The 16275-nt window shown below is 26.6% G+C and overlaps 1 protein-coding gene and 1 long non-coding RNA gene across 5 annotated transcripts in view; both read left to right on the top strand.

Moving 5' to 3' along the window:
• LOC126899191 (uncharacterized) overlaps positions 1–9312 on the top strand; it is a 154180-nt gene extending 144868 nt beyond the window's left edge. Inside the window, exon 2 of the long non-coding RNA XR_007702514.1 lies at positions 8588–9312. This is a non-coding gene — a long non-coding RNA (uncharacterized LOC126899191). The remainder of the gene's footprint in view (positions 1–8587) is intronic.
• Positions 9313–9879: 567 nt separating this feature from the next.
• On the top strand, positions 9880–14669 carry LOC126899152 (UBX domain-containing protein 4-like). Of its 4 annotated transcripts, none has more exons than XM_050673748.1 (10): positions 9880–10064; positions 10159–10315; positions 10440–10568; positions 10664–10822; positions 11500–11564; positions 11957–12018; positions 12657–12800; positions 12886–12988; positions 13624–13817; positions 13879–14669. In XM_050673748.1, exons 2-10 carry the CDS (start codon positions 10228–10230, stop codon positions 14000–14002), a joined length of 1068 nt encoding a protein of 355 aa, XP_050529705.1. In that variant the 5' UTR covers positions 9880–10064; positions 10159–10227; the 3' UTR covers positions 14003–14669. The 4 variants fall into 4 exon arrangements, with proteins under 4 accessions (XP_050529705.1, XP_050529704.1, XP_050529703.1 ...); XM_050673747.1 differs by having other exon boundaries at positions 9880–10098; XM_050673746.1 differs by having other exon boundaries at positions 9881–10083; positions 13879–14667.
• Positions 14670–16275: the final 1606 nt, after the last annotated feature.

The raw sequence follows: 16275 nt of genomic DNA, 5'->3' as shown, positions 1-16275 counted from the left end.
AGAAATAATACTGTTTAAGAGGACGCCACACCGCGGTAATTTTAGGCTTAAAAACTATCAAAAGTATAATCTTTATTACACGGTCTAAAGTGATCGTAGAAATTTGAAATTTTGAGGATATTTAAAAACAATATTTTGAAATGTTTGTAATGGGCTTTTTTTCTTAAGATTTATATTCTAGCCGTAACATTTTTGTAAAGATACAAGTTTTTTTTTTTTTAACTTAAACAGTTTATTTATGAATAGTGATATCCTAAAAAGCCCATTACAAACATTTCAAAATGTTACATTCTTCGCCTTCCCGAAATTTCAAAACTCTAAGATGAAATCTAACAGGATTAGATCAATTATAAGTCAAACATAAAAATGAAGAATAAATGTAAAAAACTGCGCTTTTTAGTCGAGTGGACAAAAATCGTACCACAAGCAGCGAGTTGTCGTCAGTGACCGTGGCGTTATCTTAATGTCCCATTATAGCGACAGTTTCAATTCTCCGAAAAATAGAAATATTTATTTATATGTCACAGTAAAACATTATTTGATTTTGCAATCATCAATTCTGTCTATCGATAATATCGAGGTGTATAAAAATTTCCTTACTGATCTAATAAAGTTACGACAAATCCGTGTTTTTTAGTGAAGGTACTTGGCATGCTCAGATTTCGATAAATTTCTTTTATTTGAAAGCTCTACCTAGACACCGTAGAAATTATTCGCGGTTTTGCGGTGAGATTTTGAAGTCACGACGTCTTTAATGAAAACGCTTTCAGTCGCTAATGAATTACGATTTAATATTAGTTCTTATTGGACCAATATTTTTGTATAATACATCAAAAGATTCCAAATTATACCTAGTTAAAAATATAACGCACAAATATTCAAAAAACTACCTTCAAGATTTTTATTTAATTTTTTTTAAGTATAAATATCTCAAAATAAATCGAGAATTATAAGTAACTAAAAGAAATCAAACTTCATTTTTTCGATATTTTATTTATATGGCGAGTAATCAAGTGGTTTATGATAAACTGATCACCATGTATACAGAGTGATTAATTAAAGTTAAAACACTCATTTTTTTCGCTAACAATGGAAAATATTTAATTTTTGATAAGGAAAATATTGTTTGATTCAATAAACTCTACTATTATATGTAGTAAAAACATGATATTTTTCATCCTTTCAAATTTTAAATACATTAACTTGAGTTTTCTTAGATGGGAACCCCTATTTTGAATTTGATATTATGATTGAAAAAAAAAACCTAGCCCAGTGGGGTGGCATAGTTGGATCCAGTATATATGATATCTGACAGTGTTTAAAATCACTATCATAAAAAAACATTTAGATGCAAATCTATAGACAGTGTTTAATTTTAAAAAATTAATCGATTATTCTAAAAGCTACATGATCTCCTATTTTATTATTTACATTCTGATTACAAGTTTTATGATTTATAAAAGATAATATATGAATATATATGTATATCTCTCTCTTCTAAAGGTCTCGCCTTGTCGTTTTACCAATGGTGGTATATCCTAGGGAAATTAAGTGCAGTGGTTTCCCGTTGCCTTCTGCACTGGCAACATGGTGCTTTTTAACCTCCGTAGAAGCGCACCCATCCGTTTACCTACGGCGGTAGGCGCGACTTAACATTAGACTTTTGTCAACAATTAGTGTAACCACCGCGCCACACCACGCCTTATATGTGTTTATTAATAATATATAAACATAAATAGAACTTGTTTTGGCGTGATCTCTTACTACTAAAAGATCTTCGATAAAATTAAATAAAAACGTAAAAGACAAAAAAATAGATATGCGTATTTTATTTGTACGCGAGCGGTGCGCTTTACAAAGGTAAACTGATCGATTTTAAAACCGGACAACTATGCAGCCGCCGAACAACGATAAGATAAAAAACAACAATAGCTACACTTATTGTATAGGCTTAAACAGAACTAAAAAAAATATAATGATCCATACATTTTTCAAAAAGTTATAGTATTATAAAGTTAAAAATATAAAAAAGAATATTTTTACAAAAATCGTATTTTTTTTATTAACTTTGATGTTTGTTTTCACCATGAATACAAAATAAAATCCGATTTTTTTTTTTCATGATAAAGTATATTTTATTAGTTATAATTTAATATATGTATAAAAGTGTCATACTTTTCGAACACTTTCAAAAGTGAGCTTGAAAAAAATAATTTTTTGTGAAAACGTTGTCATTTTGAATCCTCCCTGTGGGCAAGTGAAAGGTTACATTTATAAAATCATTATACTAAATGATAGGTAAAGTTATTGTGCATTTATAAGAAAAAAAATTATATTGATTTAGTCATTTTTAACAAAGTTGTGACAGTTTTAAGGAAAATAAATTGAGAAAAGTCGAAAATTAGCGATTTTTAAATTTGTAATTTTTTTGGAGATTTCCTCCATTTACGGAGAAAGAGGGAAATTTTTTCAACTTTTGAGGGTAATATCTTCGATTAGATATGATTTGTGATCTTTTGACGTATTGTTGAAAGAAATCTGTTCGGTGAGAGCTAATTGCTAATAACAAACTATAACGACGTGCATACACGTAGTTAATTCTAAAAATACGAATATTTTACTGTATGGACGACGCTGCGGGTCGTCCAAAACCCTTACATAAGATTGCAGCTTAACGGTACCCACACACACACGATTTGGAACTACGCTTATAATATACGTTTTTGCATATTGCTCGTGTGTGCATGCGTATTCGTATATAATGAAGGAAAACAACTTTAATGCTCGCACACGACAATAACTATTTTACTATTTAAAAATTTGCAATTTTAATAAAAATGTAGAATGAAGAATCTACAATAAATTTTCTTCTTTTAATTAATTTTAGAAAGGGGGTACGATCGTCCCGTCGACCGAGCCACCACTGATAGTTAGATATCTATACTCAATGACATTAAGTTACTAATGAAACGCAAATCAATGTTACTAAACGATATGCGATGTAAGACAGTCAAACTATGAATGATGCACTAATTCCGAACGACGAATGCGCGAGGAGGTTATTTTGAAATGACGGAAGGCGTGGTCGTCACAGATACGGAAAACAACGCTATCTCTGGAGCGTTGAATACGTTTTACGTTCTGTGTGGCGTCCTCTTAAGCCTTAAACTTTAAGGTCTGTATAGTATTTGTGGATACATAAATGATAACGATGTGTGTAAAAGAAGGATATTCAATTTCATAGATAATTTTTTATATTTTTGGTAAAAACTGGACCCTTTACTTACCCACAGGGCAAACTTCAAAATGACAATTTTATCAAAAAAAAAAAACGGTAGCACAGTGGGATCGCGGCACAGTATGGACGTGGCATAGTTGGGACAAGTATAGATGATATCTGACAGTGATTAAAATCACTATCATAAGAAACGCTTCGATGCAAATCTGTAGATAATGTTTAATTTTAAGAAATTGGTAGATTATTTCAAAAACAACAATAACTCTTATTCCCTTCATTTTATCCCGATTAACTATTTGATTTTTAATTATAATATATGTATAAATAATAATTATAATAATTAAATTTAGTATTAAATTGATATTCAATAATTTAATATTTTAATTTTTACGGAGATATTATAAAAATAATAAAGTAGTTGTATATTTCTTTACTTTTAACGCGTATAAAAATTTAAAGGGCTTGAAGCAATACTTTTCAATAAAAGTTTGTTACTTATAACAAAGTTGTAAGTTATATACACTGGACTACATGGAAATTTCATTAGAAACAAATATATACCTTTCTAAATCAACTTTTCGCAATGTTTTAAATGTGCATTTAAACTTTTTCTAACACTTATAAGTTTTAATATTATTACTTATTATTAAAAAATAAGTATTTACATATAAATAAATATAGTTTAAAAAACTAAAAAAACACGCTTTTAAAGCACATCGAACTAAAAAGTTAAAAATAATTTTTAAAATAAGTTTAAAATAATTATGAACAAAAAATACTAGTATTATTGTGATAAAAGCGTCAGGCGCTCAATATACGAAAAATATGACACAAAGCACCCACGCTTTTATCACAATTATACTAGTATTTTTTGTTCATAATTATTTTAAACTTATTTTAAAAATTATTTTTAACTTTTTAGTTCGATGTGCTTTAAAAGCGTGTTTTTTTAGTTTTTTAAACTATATTTATTTATATGTAAATACTTATTTTTTNTTTTACTTTTTAGTTTCATGTTATCATAATAGTTACTATCAATATAATGGTTGTTACGGGTAACGGGAAATCAGGGTTCGATTCTGGGAAGGGAGTCTGAGAAACGGCTACCACATCCAAGGAAAGCAGCAGGCGCGTAAATTACTTACTCCCGGAACGTGGAGGTAGTGACGAAAAATGACGATACGGAAATCATCCCTCGTAATCGGAATGAATACTTTATATCTCTTAATTAGAATAAATCGTGTTAATATATTAATTTTAATAGTAATTAGAATATATATATTTATACAAATAATGCGACTTAACTACGTAAAAGTATCATGCACTAAGTATAGCTGTGTTTTATGGCCGGGCGGGTCGGACTAACGTTATACCCGAGGTATAAACGGCGGTAGGAATATATATATATATACGTAAGGCGCATTAGACGCGGGCGTTATTGGTCAGTCAAAATAAAAATTTGTTTACATATATATAATATTGATGACAAGCACGCGTGTACGGGTACGATAACTAAAAATAAATTTTTATAGGAATAGTGTACCGTCGTATTGTGAGCGAGGCGTGGGGAGGGGTGAATGCGTATAACAGTCTAGTCTAGACAACGGAATATGCGATAACGCGTGGCGTTTGGAGAGTTACANGACCCGCCCGGCCATAAAACACAGCTATACTTAGTGCATGATACTTTTACGTAGTTAAGTCGCATTATTTGTATAAATATATATATTCTAATTACTATTAAAATTAATATATTAACACGATTTATTCTAATTAAGAGATATAAAGTATTCATTCCGATTACGAGGGATGATTTCCGTATCGTCATTTTTCGTCACTACCTCCACGTTCCGGGAGTGAGTAATTTACGCGCCTGCTGCTTTCCTTGGATGTGGTAGCCGTTTCTCAGACTCCCTCCCCAGAATCGAACCCTGATTTCCCGTTACCCGTAACAACCATGATATTGATAGTAACTACTATCATAACATGAAACTAAAAAGTAAAAAATAAATATAGTTTAAAAAACTAAAAAAACACGCTTTTAAAGTACATCGAACTAAAAAGTTAAAAATAATTTTTAAAATAATTATGAACAAAAAATACTAGTATTATTGTGATAAAAGCGTCGGGCGCTCAATATACGAAAAATATGGCACAAAGCACCCACGCTTTTATCACAATAATACTAGTATTTTTTGTTCATAATTATTTTAAAAATTATTTTTAACTTTTTAGTTCGATGTACTTTAAAAGCGTGTTTTTTTAGTTTTTTAAACTATATTTATTTTTTACTTTTTAGTTTCATGTTATGATAGTAGTTACTATCAATATCATGGTTGTTACGGGTAACGGGAAATCAGGGTTCGATTCTGGGGAGGGAGTCTGAGAAACGGCTACCACATCCAAGGAAAGCAGCAGGCGCGTAAATTACTCACTCCCGGAACGTGGAGGTAGTGACGAAAAATGACGATACGGAAATCATCCCTCGTAATCGGAATGAATACTTTATATCTCTTAATTAGAATAAATCGTGTTAATATATTAATTTTAATAGTAATTAGAATATATATATTTATACAAATAATGCGACTTAACTACGTAAAAGTATCATGCACTAAGTATAGCTGTGTTTTATGGCCGGGCGGGTCGGACTAACGTTATACCCGAGGTATAAACGGCGGTAGGAATATATATATATATACGTAAGGCGCATTAGACGCGGGCGTTATTGGTCAGTCAAAATAAAAATTTGTTTACATATATATAATATTGATGACAAGCACGCGTGTACGGGTACGATAACTAAAAATAAATTTTTATAGGAATAGTGTACCGTCGTATTGTGAGCGAGGCGTGGGGAGGGGTGAATGCGTATAACAGTCTAGTCTAGACGACAGAATATGCGATAACGCGTGGCGTTTGGAGAGTTACAAACTTACAAACAACAAACAACAACAAACATACACGTGAAACTAATAAAAGCGTGTTAAAAAAACTATTAATACTGATTTTGATTATTAATATGTTAAAAATAAGGAAAATGACATATTAAACCAATTTTTTTAATCCTTTAAAGTTTATTTTTGTGAAAGTTTATACTAAAAAAAAATTAATTTATTACCCTAACTTTTAGCTCAATTTGCAAGTTTAAAATTGTCATCATTAAATAGAAAATTTTAGGAGAATTAAAAAAATTATATCGTTAAGATTAATATGCAGTTAGGAAGTTTTATAAATACTATTTGTAGTAAATTTATCAGAATAGCTCAATATTTTATTGCATTTTTAACACGCTTATATTAGTTTCACCTGTATGTATGTATGTATGTATGTTTGTAACTCTCCACGCGTTATCGCATATTCCATCGTCTATGGCCTTGAGACTAGACTGTCATAACGCATTCACCCTACCCTACGCCTCGCTCACCACACAACACAACACTACTTCTGTATAAAACTATTTTTGGTTATCGTACCCGTACACGCGTGCTTGTCATCAATATTATACAGAGTGTCCCACCACTCACTGACAACTTCAATAACTTTTGATTCAGTTAATATTTTTAGCTGATTTTTTTTTTAAATAATAGTTATACGTTAGGTCCATAGCTATATCTCAATAATTAATTTTTATACATTTTATTAAAAATATTATTTATTTTTAAATTTAAACTAAAATGTAAAAAAAAAAAAATCTNTTTTAAATAAAATGTAAAAAAAAAATCTAAGATAGCTATTTTGTAGAGTAGAATTTAAGAAAAATTTTAGTAAAAAAATATCTTATTAATATTGAGTAGTAAATATTCTGTAGCGTTTTGAAGTTTGTGAAAATTTGAATTTTCATGTATTATTTTACGGTATTAAACATTGAAATACGTATTGAGAAAAGGACAGAAGAAAACGCTATCTTTTCAGTATACTTTTGAATGAGAGTGATAAGTAACAATTGCCTTATCTAATTTCTTATCATGGTATTAATGCCAAGTTTGGATGTGTACACAGTAATCATGAAAAATTATTTTTAACCTTTAAGTTCGATGTGCTTTAAAAGCGTGTTTTTTTAGTTTTTTTTAACTATATTTATTATTGTAATAGAAAACTTAAATAGAAGTAATAGTAATCACAAGTTTTACCGACTCGGCAACTGTACGTCGCTACCGTTGGTAAAAAAAAAGAAAAAGTTAATTTTTTGTAAAAAAATTACCATTTTGAAACCCTTTCTGGTAAAGGGTCAAATGTTCACAAAAATATATAATATGATAAGTAAATACCTAAGGTATCTATAAAAAAAAATATAATCATTCGGTTATTTTTAAAAAAGTTATGGCAATTTTAAGTCAAAAAAATTGAATAAATGTCGAAAATTAGCGATTTTTAAATTTGTAATTTTTGTGGGGATTTCCCCCGTTTACGGGGAACGAGGGAAGTTTATCAATTTTTGAGGGTAATGTCTTCGACTAGATACAATTTGTGATCTTTTGACATATTTTTCATGAAAATCGGTCCAGCGAGAGCTGAGATTAAGCGTATACAGACACAAAAAAAAAAAAATAAATAAATAAAAAAAAACGCATCATCGTAAAATTAATACCTTCTCAGCTTCGCATCGAAGCTAACAAAAACATTTTACGTCTTAATATGTTTTGTGTGTCAGGTTAAGTATTGTTTCTTTAAATAATAATTGATGTCCAAGGGTAGATAAACACTAATTTTTCTAATTTATTTTCTAAAATCTTTTTTAATTAGATTTTCTTGTTTATGTGAGAGGAGGGTTCCCGAAAAGTAATATAAAAATGTTGATAAAAAAACCCAGCACAGGGGGGTCGCGGCACAGTGGTGACGTGGCATAGATGGATCAAGTATAATGATATCTGACAGTGATTAAAATCACTATCAAAAAAAAACGCTTCGATGCAAATCTTTAGATAGTGTTTAATTTTAAAAAATTGGTGGATTATTCCAAAAGCTTCATAAACTGCTAGTTCCTTATTAATATCCTGATTAAGACAAAGTATGTCGAATAAAAAAGAGATTATTAGAAAATAGTATTTCCCATAAAAAAATTATATTGATCAATACACTTTTCAATAAGTTATAGCATTATAATGTTAAAAATGTAAAAAATAAAATTGAGAATTTTCACACAATAATAGCATTTGGTAGCCATTTTCACCTTGAAGATAAAATAAAGTCCGAAATTTTTTTTTTCCATGATAAAGTATATTACATTAGCTTTAATTTAAGATATATATAAAAGTGTCAGACTTTCCGGAACACTTTCAAAATTTAAGTTGAAAAAGTCAATTTTTTGTGAAAAAGTTGTCATTTTGAATCCCCCCCTGTAGGCAGGTAAAAAGTCAGATTTATAAAAAAAATATACCAAATGATAGGTAAAGACATCATGCATCTACAAAAAAAAGAATTATATTGATCCATACATCTTTCAAAAAGTTATAGCATTATAAAGTTAAAAATATAAAAAAGAATTTTTTTACAAAAATCGTATTTTTTTTATTAAGTTTAATGTCTGTTTTCACCATGAAGATAAAATAAAGTCCGAAATTTTTTTTTACCATAATAAAGTATATTACATTAGCTTTAATTTAAGATATATATAAAAGTGTCAGACCTTCTGGAACACTTTCAAAAGTTAAGTTGAAAAAATTAATTTTTTGTAAAAAAGTTGTCATTTTAAATCCCCCCCTGTGGGCAGGTAAAAAGTCAGATTTATAAAAAAAATATACCAAATGATAGGTAATGACATCATGCATCTATAAAAAAAAGAATTATATTGATATGTTCATTTTTGAAAAAGTTATGGCACTTTTAAGTAAAAAAAATTGAAAAATTTTCGAAAATTAGCGATTTTTAAATTTGTAATTTTTTTGGAGGTTTCCTCCATTTACGGGGAACGAGGGAATTTTTTTCAATTTTTGAGGGTAATGTCTTCGACTAGATACGATTTGTGATCGTTTGACGTATCATTAAAAGAAATCGGTTCGGTGAGAGCTGAGAAAAAGTGGTAACAGACACAAAAAAAAAAAAAAAACACATCTTAGTAAAACCAATACCTTCTCAGCTTCGCATCGAAGCTAAAATATATATTTTATTTTAAGGTGAAACCTTATATAGTTTTACGTTCTATATGGGTTATATAACACTGTAATATTCCCCCTTAAGTTTGTTTTATGCATGATTTTCAATAAGCAAGAAAAGGGTATTCCATTGTTCTTATCAGTATATGAGGGTATTAGATATTCTCAACATTTTTCAATAGAGAGTTTAACCTTTTAGATCCCTTGGATATGCCACTGGTTCTCAATATAATTATTTAAATCATAAGTCATCGATATAAAGGTAATATCTTTATAAAATGATAAATCTAGAAGGTTGGAATTCTTGAAAAATTATTCTTAAATACACTTCAAATGTTTTACACGTAATTTAATATATCAAAATATTCGGAATCCGATTACTGATCAGTGTCATCTATGTAAATTTATTATTTATTTGTATTTTCTCGTATCATGTTTCCCGGATTTTTTTATCATTCTTACACTATATCAATCACAAAAAGTACGGTTTCTGATAATTCACATTACTACCAATATTCTTACATTGATAAATATTTGATCATAAAAGACCAATTTTACCACTGATCCTACCGAATAATTATCCCGATTTGTACGCGCCCCAATTTATTTTATCAATACTTACAATACAAGTGATATCACTTTATCACTGTATATAAATATTAGAACATTTTTTTATTTAATTATGAGCTGCTAAATTGTTTTGACGATTCGATACACTAATTATTGAATTGGTAGAATTTAATTAATTAAGTACATACATCAGTAGTAAATAATATATTTTTATAAATTAAAATAATAATTCTAATTGATTAATTGAAATATTAGTTGACAGGTTAGCTACAATTCAGTAGATCAATCATTAGATAATCTATTCAATTAAGTCAACATAATAAGATGTCTCGTATAAATTGGTTTGATGGAGAATCTAAAGATGCTTTACAGATAATGATTCAAAAGAATTGTGTATTTGTTATTTACATAGGTAAAAATGTTAATAAATAATTATTTAGTCAATATCTTAATATATATGAAATATTGCTAACTCTACCATAGAGGAGGTTTCTTTAACTAAAAAATTAATAAAAATTTAAAATATTTGATTCCAGGCAAAGATAATGATGAAATTTTTAATATTTTTGAAGATTCTGATATTATTGAACTATTAAATAATGAAATTATTATTTGTTTTAAGATGGATCCTATAAGTTCTAGCTTCGATAAATTTAAAGTGATATGTATCCTTTTATAAACAATATTTGTGTAGTGTATTTTGTTATCTATATATCATACTTATTATTTTAGAATATTTTTTTTAACTATTTATTATCAGTTCATAATATAGATATTCCATCAGTTTACGTGTTAGAAAAAAATAATACTGAACAGCGAATACTAAAGAAATCAGATATTATTCATTCATCCAATTATCAAATTAGTCTAAAAAGAGATTTACTTTTGGCAATCAAAAACTCCATAAATGATATATTAGGTTATTGATAACATATGTATTTACAGATTTTATTTGCAAATATTTATTTTATAACTGAACTTAAGCACAATTTTAAGTTCTCTATATAAGTAGAATAACTATTTAAACTATGTGTAATATACTAGTAGATCTCAAACAATAATTTTGTAGCACCATAGGGGTATCTAATTAATTTATGTGATCCTATATTTTGTTTTAAAAATTTTAATTTATTTTTATCATAATTCTAATTTTAGGATACTTAAGAAACAAAAAATTTGTTTTTGGATGTTAAAGAGCATCTAGTAATATTTGTTAACTACAATAAACATAACCCACAGGATTTCATGCTTAATTATTATTTAAAATTCATTGACCAAATTTTTTATTAGAAAATATAAATTAGTGTAATGCAAAAAATATTAAGATAGTTAAAATTTCTGTGGATTATCTTAAAAAATTTAATATATAACTTTATAGTACAGCTTTTTGTACTTGATACTTATATAGTATCTTATATAATCCTATATTAATCCTATAATAATCCTATATATAATAGATACTTATATAATCCTCACTAAACGATTACTCCTTTTAAGCATTCCTATGAATATTAATCTAACTTTATGAGTTACTTGGTGGTTAAACACTTATAACAAAATAAAACTTAATATTTTTATTTTCTTATTATGTTTTAGACAATATATATGAAGAAATTAAAAAAAAGAAGTACTTAGAATATTTAGAAAAAATTGATAACAGGGTAATTTTTCATGCATTTAAATTTGAAATATAAAATTAATTTTTTGAGTTATTTTAGTAAGTAGTCAATATTTTTCTTTATTTTGGAGAATTAATTAAATACAATTTGTAAAAATATTAATAAATATAAATGTATTTGAAATAATGAAGTTTTTTTAGCAAAGATTTTTTAATATGATAACTCCTAATATTAGTTTATCAGCAAAAAAATAGCATTGTCATCTTAATCATTTTATCCAATTATAGTAAAACCTAATATCTGTTTATTTCTAAAAATGAATTAAAATATTCTTTTTTCTATTTATTCAGGTTATTTCAATACATATCTTTTTGAAATATTTTATTAAAATTTCAAATTGTATTTTTCTTATAAACTTTTTTGTTTTATTTCAGTTTATGTTCAAAGATATATCAATTGAAAAAAACAATACTCCTACAATTGCAGATACAAAAAAGTAATTGTTATAAATTTAATATATTTTACTTAATTTTATATTCTACTGTCAAAGTATTTTAATAGGCATAAACATTTTTTACTATATTATCATATGACTTAAAAAAACAGATATTAACATTAAGTAAGTTGTCTCAGCTGCATTTAACCTTATATCAAAATTATTTCATTTTCTCTCACTTTGTTTGGGTTTTTTTAGAAGATTTGCTAAATTAAATTGTATTGGACCTATAAATTGATAAATTAGGGACTTGATAGGACTTTTTTGATGCCAAGTACTCCCTAATCTCCACACATGTCAGTCATCCACTCACTCTAACACCGTCCTGACTTATCAAACAGGAAAAGCAAAGCTTAAAAAAAAATAAAAATGCCCCTTTTGACAAACTTCAACTTCTTTAGCCCATCTTCAAAAATTGTAAAAATTAAACTGATATGTTAGACAAAAAAATGTACGTATAATATAAAATGTGAAAACATATTATATCTTAATGTAAGATTTTTCTTCAAATTATTTAAATATTTGCATTTAACAAATAATTTTTAAATGCATTAGAAATAATTTCTAATGCATTTTAATAATTTATTTTTAACATATTTCATATAATTTTATGCTATTAAATTATTTTTTACTTATAATAATGTTTTCAGATTTGTTAACAATACAAAGATAAAGTTTATAATCCCATCTAAGAATATTTCATTGATTCATGAATTTAAAACAACTACTTTGCTTAAAGAAATCAAATCATATGCCATTAACAATATTTCTCTTCCATCTGGGTATATATTAATTTTAATTAGTTATAAACATTAGTTTTTATAAAAATATGATTAACTCTAAGATTTAATTTTTATTAATTGATAGGCCTATTAAATTTATTGCGCATAGACATTTTACAGAAGAAGATTTTCATCTAACATTGAGTGAATTATGTTTATGTCCATCATCAACAATCTATTTGCAACCGGTAATATAATTTTCTCTTAACATTGGAAAAAGTAGCTTTAAAAAATAAAGAAAATATCATAAATTACAATTTGAATTCAGCATAAGGGATCTTTGTTTGGTGAAAGATTAATATAGATTTGTAAATATAAAACTGATTAATATATTAATATGACTCGCATAAAAATGTGCAAAATCCTTATAAAATTACAAAACACAACAAATTTGAATTTTCCTCAAATTTGTTTAAAAATCCAATTATTGGTTGATTTCTCTCATCCATAAGAAAATCTCACCTTGTAGATAATTTCTTGTAAACTAGTTTATCAGCCATAGTAAAAGGAATTTAAAAAATATTCTAAAGTGTCACTTTTTGACAATTTTTAATATACTATTTGAGTTCATCCAATATGATTGGCAGTTTTATACATATTTCTTAGTTATAATTATTTATTTGCTTTTTTAATACCTTTTATTTTATCAACTTGACAACAAGTATTTTGAAGAATATTGAAGTGAGAGTAATTTTGTTTGTTAAAAAAAAGGAAATAATTACATAATAGCTTGTGGAGGAACAAATTTAAGCTGTCTTATAAATTATGTGTCCTTAAATTTATAACCATAACTTTATTATAATTGTAAATTTTTATTCAAAAGGTTCCATCTATCAGTCAAAAAGGCATTATGACTTTAAACAATTATTTTACTTTACTAGTGAATTTTTTTCAATTATTGATTATTAAACCATACCATATTGTTCAAAATTATGTGACAAGTTACTTTAGAAATTCACAGTCAATTGAATCTAAAAATAAATCAACTAATCCTAACATAAACAGTATTAATGAAAGGTATTTATTCTTTAGTCATAAATTTTAATCTCTATTGTAATGAATACTATTTTTCTAACAGTAAATTTGTGTACAAACGCTCTTCAAATGTGCATAGTTTAAAAGACCAGAAAAAAAAACGTCGCCACTCTAATGATAATGATGATAATAATACATACAATGGTAACTCTACACAGCAATTATAGCTATAAAATGTCTTTGTTATATAACATCATATTTATATATATGTTACATTTTTTTATTATTAGAATGTATTTTTTTTTTTTTTTTTGACAAAAATTGTTTATGTAATTTATTATACTTATTTAGTAATAAAAAAAAGAGTAGATTTTAATAAGGTTGAGTATGCTCTTACAAAAATAATAACCTCTTTCAATTGGTAGATTGTTTATAATACAGAATATTTCTCTATTATTCTTTCTCAAAAACCACTTACAACAGGTTTCCTAATTTTTTTTATTATTATTAATATTTTATTAATCATGTTGGATGTTTTTAATTTTAACATATTTTGTTTGTACTACCCAGATTCTCTTTATCTTATTTACCCTTTAATTATAAATGAAACCCTTACAAAGACTTCCGTATAAGTTACAAAAAACATTTTCAGGAAACAGTAAAAAAACAAAATCAATTCCTTAATATAATACATAAATTTTTGGTAAATAAGATTTATCATTTGATAAAAAAGAAAATTGGCACAGTGGAACTTTAATAAGATCTTTAATTGCTATCTATTTATTATTTATTACGAGTTTTCCGATCAATTACTTTATTTTTTTAGATTATTGTCTTTGATATCTAAATTTTTCGTTTTACTATGATGTACTTCGTTTTGTTTGTCACCCATTCTTTTCAAACAAAGTGTTTTTTTTATATTACTACTATAAGTACATTTTTTGAAAGTTTATAATAAAAAAAAGTTGAATTTGTTATCATGACTTTTAACTCGATTTGCAAGTTTGAAATTGACAACAAAATAAAAATTTTATGAGAATTAAAAAAATGTAATTGTTAAGATTAATAGAAAAGCTCAATATCTTTTTTGCACTTTTATTGTAATAGATCATATTAAACCAAATTCTACAGTAATTACTTTAAAATATTAGAATTGAATAATTTTAATTATTATATGGAGAAAGCTTGTGTAATATTCTTTTGATACTTAGTTGAATTCAGACGTCTCGTTGGCGATGGCCAGTGACATGTCGACGCCGCTGAGGCGTATAATAGTTTAATTTTGTTTGCATGGTCCTTGCCGTAAAACCCATAAATGAGTTCATACAGCTGCACGTATGGATTAGCAATATACAACGTATTACTTATCATTGCTTGTTTACACAAATCAATTCTCGTACCGCGTTGTAAAGGACATCTTTCTTTTTAATTAAATAACGTATATTATCACATAAAATTTTTATTACCATGATTCATTATAACAGACCTAAGAGCCCTCTGGGATCTCATCAGCTTTTGACAATCCGTCGAAGAGTCACTTCTATTTTTCCACCTCAAGCGTTCAGACTTAAGTGCTCAACTTCACTCTTTTACTTTGCGGTCTTTTTATCTGTCTTACTTTGTGACTTGGTGTTTTTATTCTTGATATAATTTAATAGTTTAATTTAATGTAAATTCATGTTTGAATTATAATATATGCTTATATAATAAACTGTTTTTCTATTTATTTAACATCTAATAATCTAATTCGCCTTCTTCTCCTCTCTACACCGTAAAACAAGATTTGCAGTCAAGATATATCAGGTAAGAGTAGTTTAACACACTAACTACAATTAATAGTAATAACTAATAAAAGACACTTTAATTAATAATTTATTATTTTCTTCTTTCGCTTAAATATATCTTCGTTCTAACTTCACATATCTAACGATCCCTTCTATTAATTTATTTATATTATCTAACGGTATCTAACTTCACCATTACTCTCTCACTCTCTCCTCACTCTCTTTTTATTGGTTATTACACTTGTTAAGCAACTTTTTTTTGATAAGGGNTACTCTCTCACTCTCTCCTCACTCTCTTTTTATTGGTTATTACACTTGTTAAGCAACTTTTTTTTGATAAGGGTGATTTTTTTTTCAATTTTTGATGGTAATATCATCTTTAACTAGATAAAAGTTGTGATAATTTAACGTTTTATTAAAAAAATATGGTCAAGTGAGAGCTAAGAAAATAAATGACAGACACAAAAAAAGAATTTTAATATGAATAAGAAATTCCTTCTGAAAATAATTGTTAAACCTATCAAAGCAAACATGTTAAAAAAAATAGATCAATTTTAGAAATTTAAAAAATATCCCAAAACAATGTTACCGTTAAAAATGCATTATCAAATTTTTTTTTCTACATTTTAAAACTGTTATAAATTAAAAAAAAACAATGATCTTAATTATTCAAATTTTAATAGAGTATTCAAGAGGTAATAAGCTTTGGTGGTATA

This window comes from Daktulosphaira vitifoliae, unplaced genomic scaffold, assembly GCF_025091365.1.
Source record: "Daktulosphaira vitifoliae isolate Bord-2020 unplaced genomic scaffold, ASM2509136v1 Scaffold_2, whole genome shotgun sequence".
Taxonomy (NCBI): Eukaryota; Metazoa; Arthropoda; class Insecta; order Hemiptera; family Phylloxeridae; genus Daktulosphaira; species Daktulosphaira vitifoliae.
The sequence above is the reverse complement of the archived record's forward strand: the minus strand, read 5'-3'. Positions and strand labels throughout refer to the sequence as shown.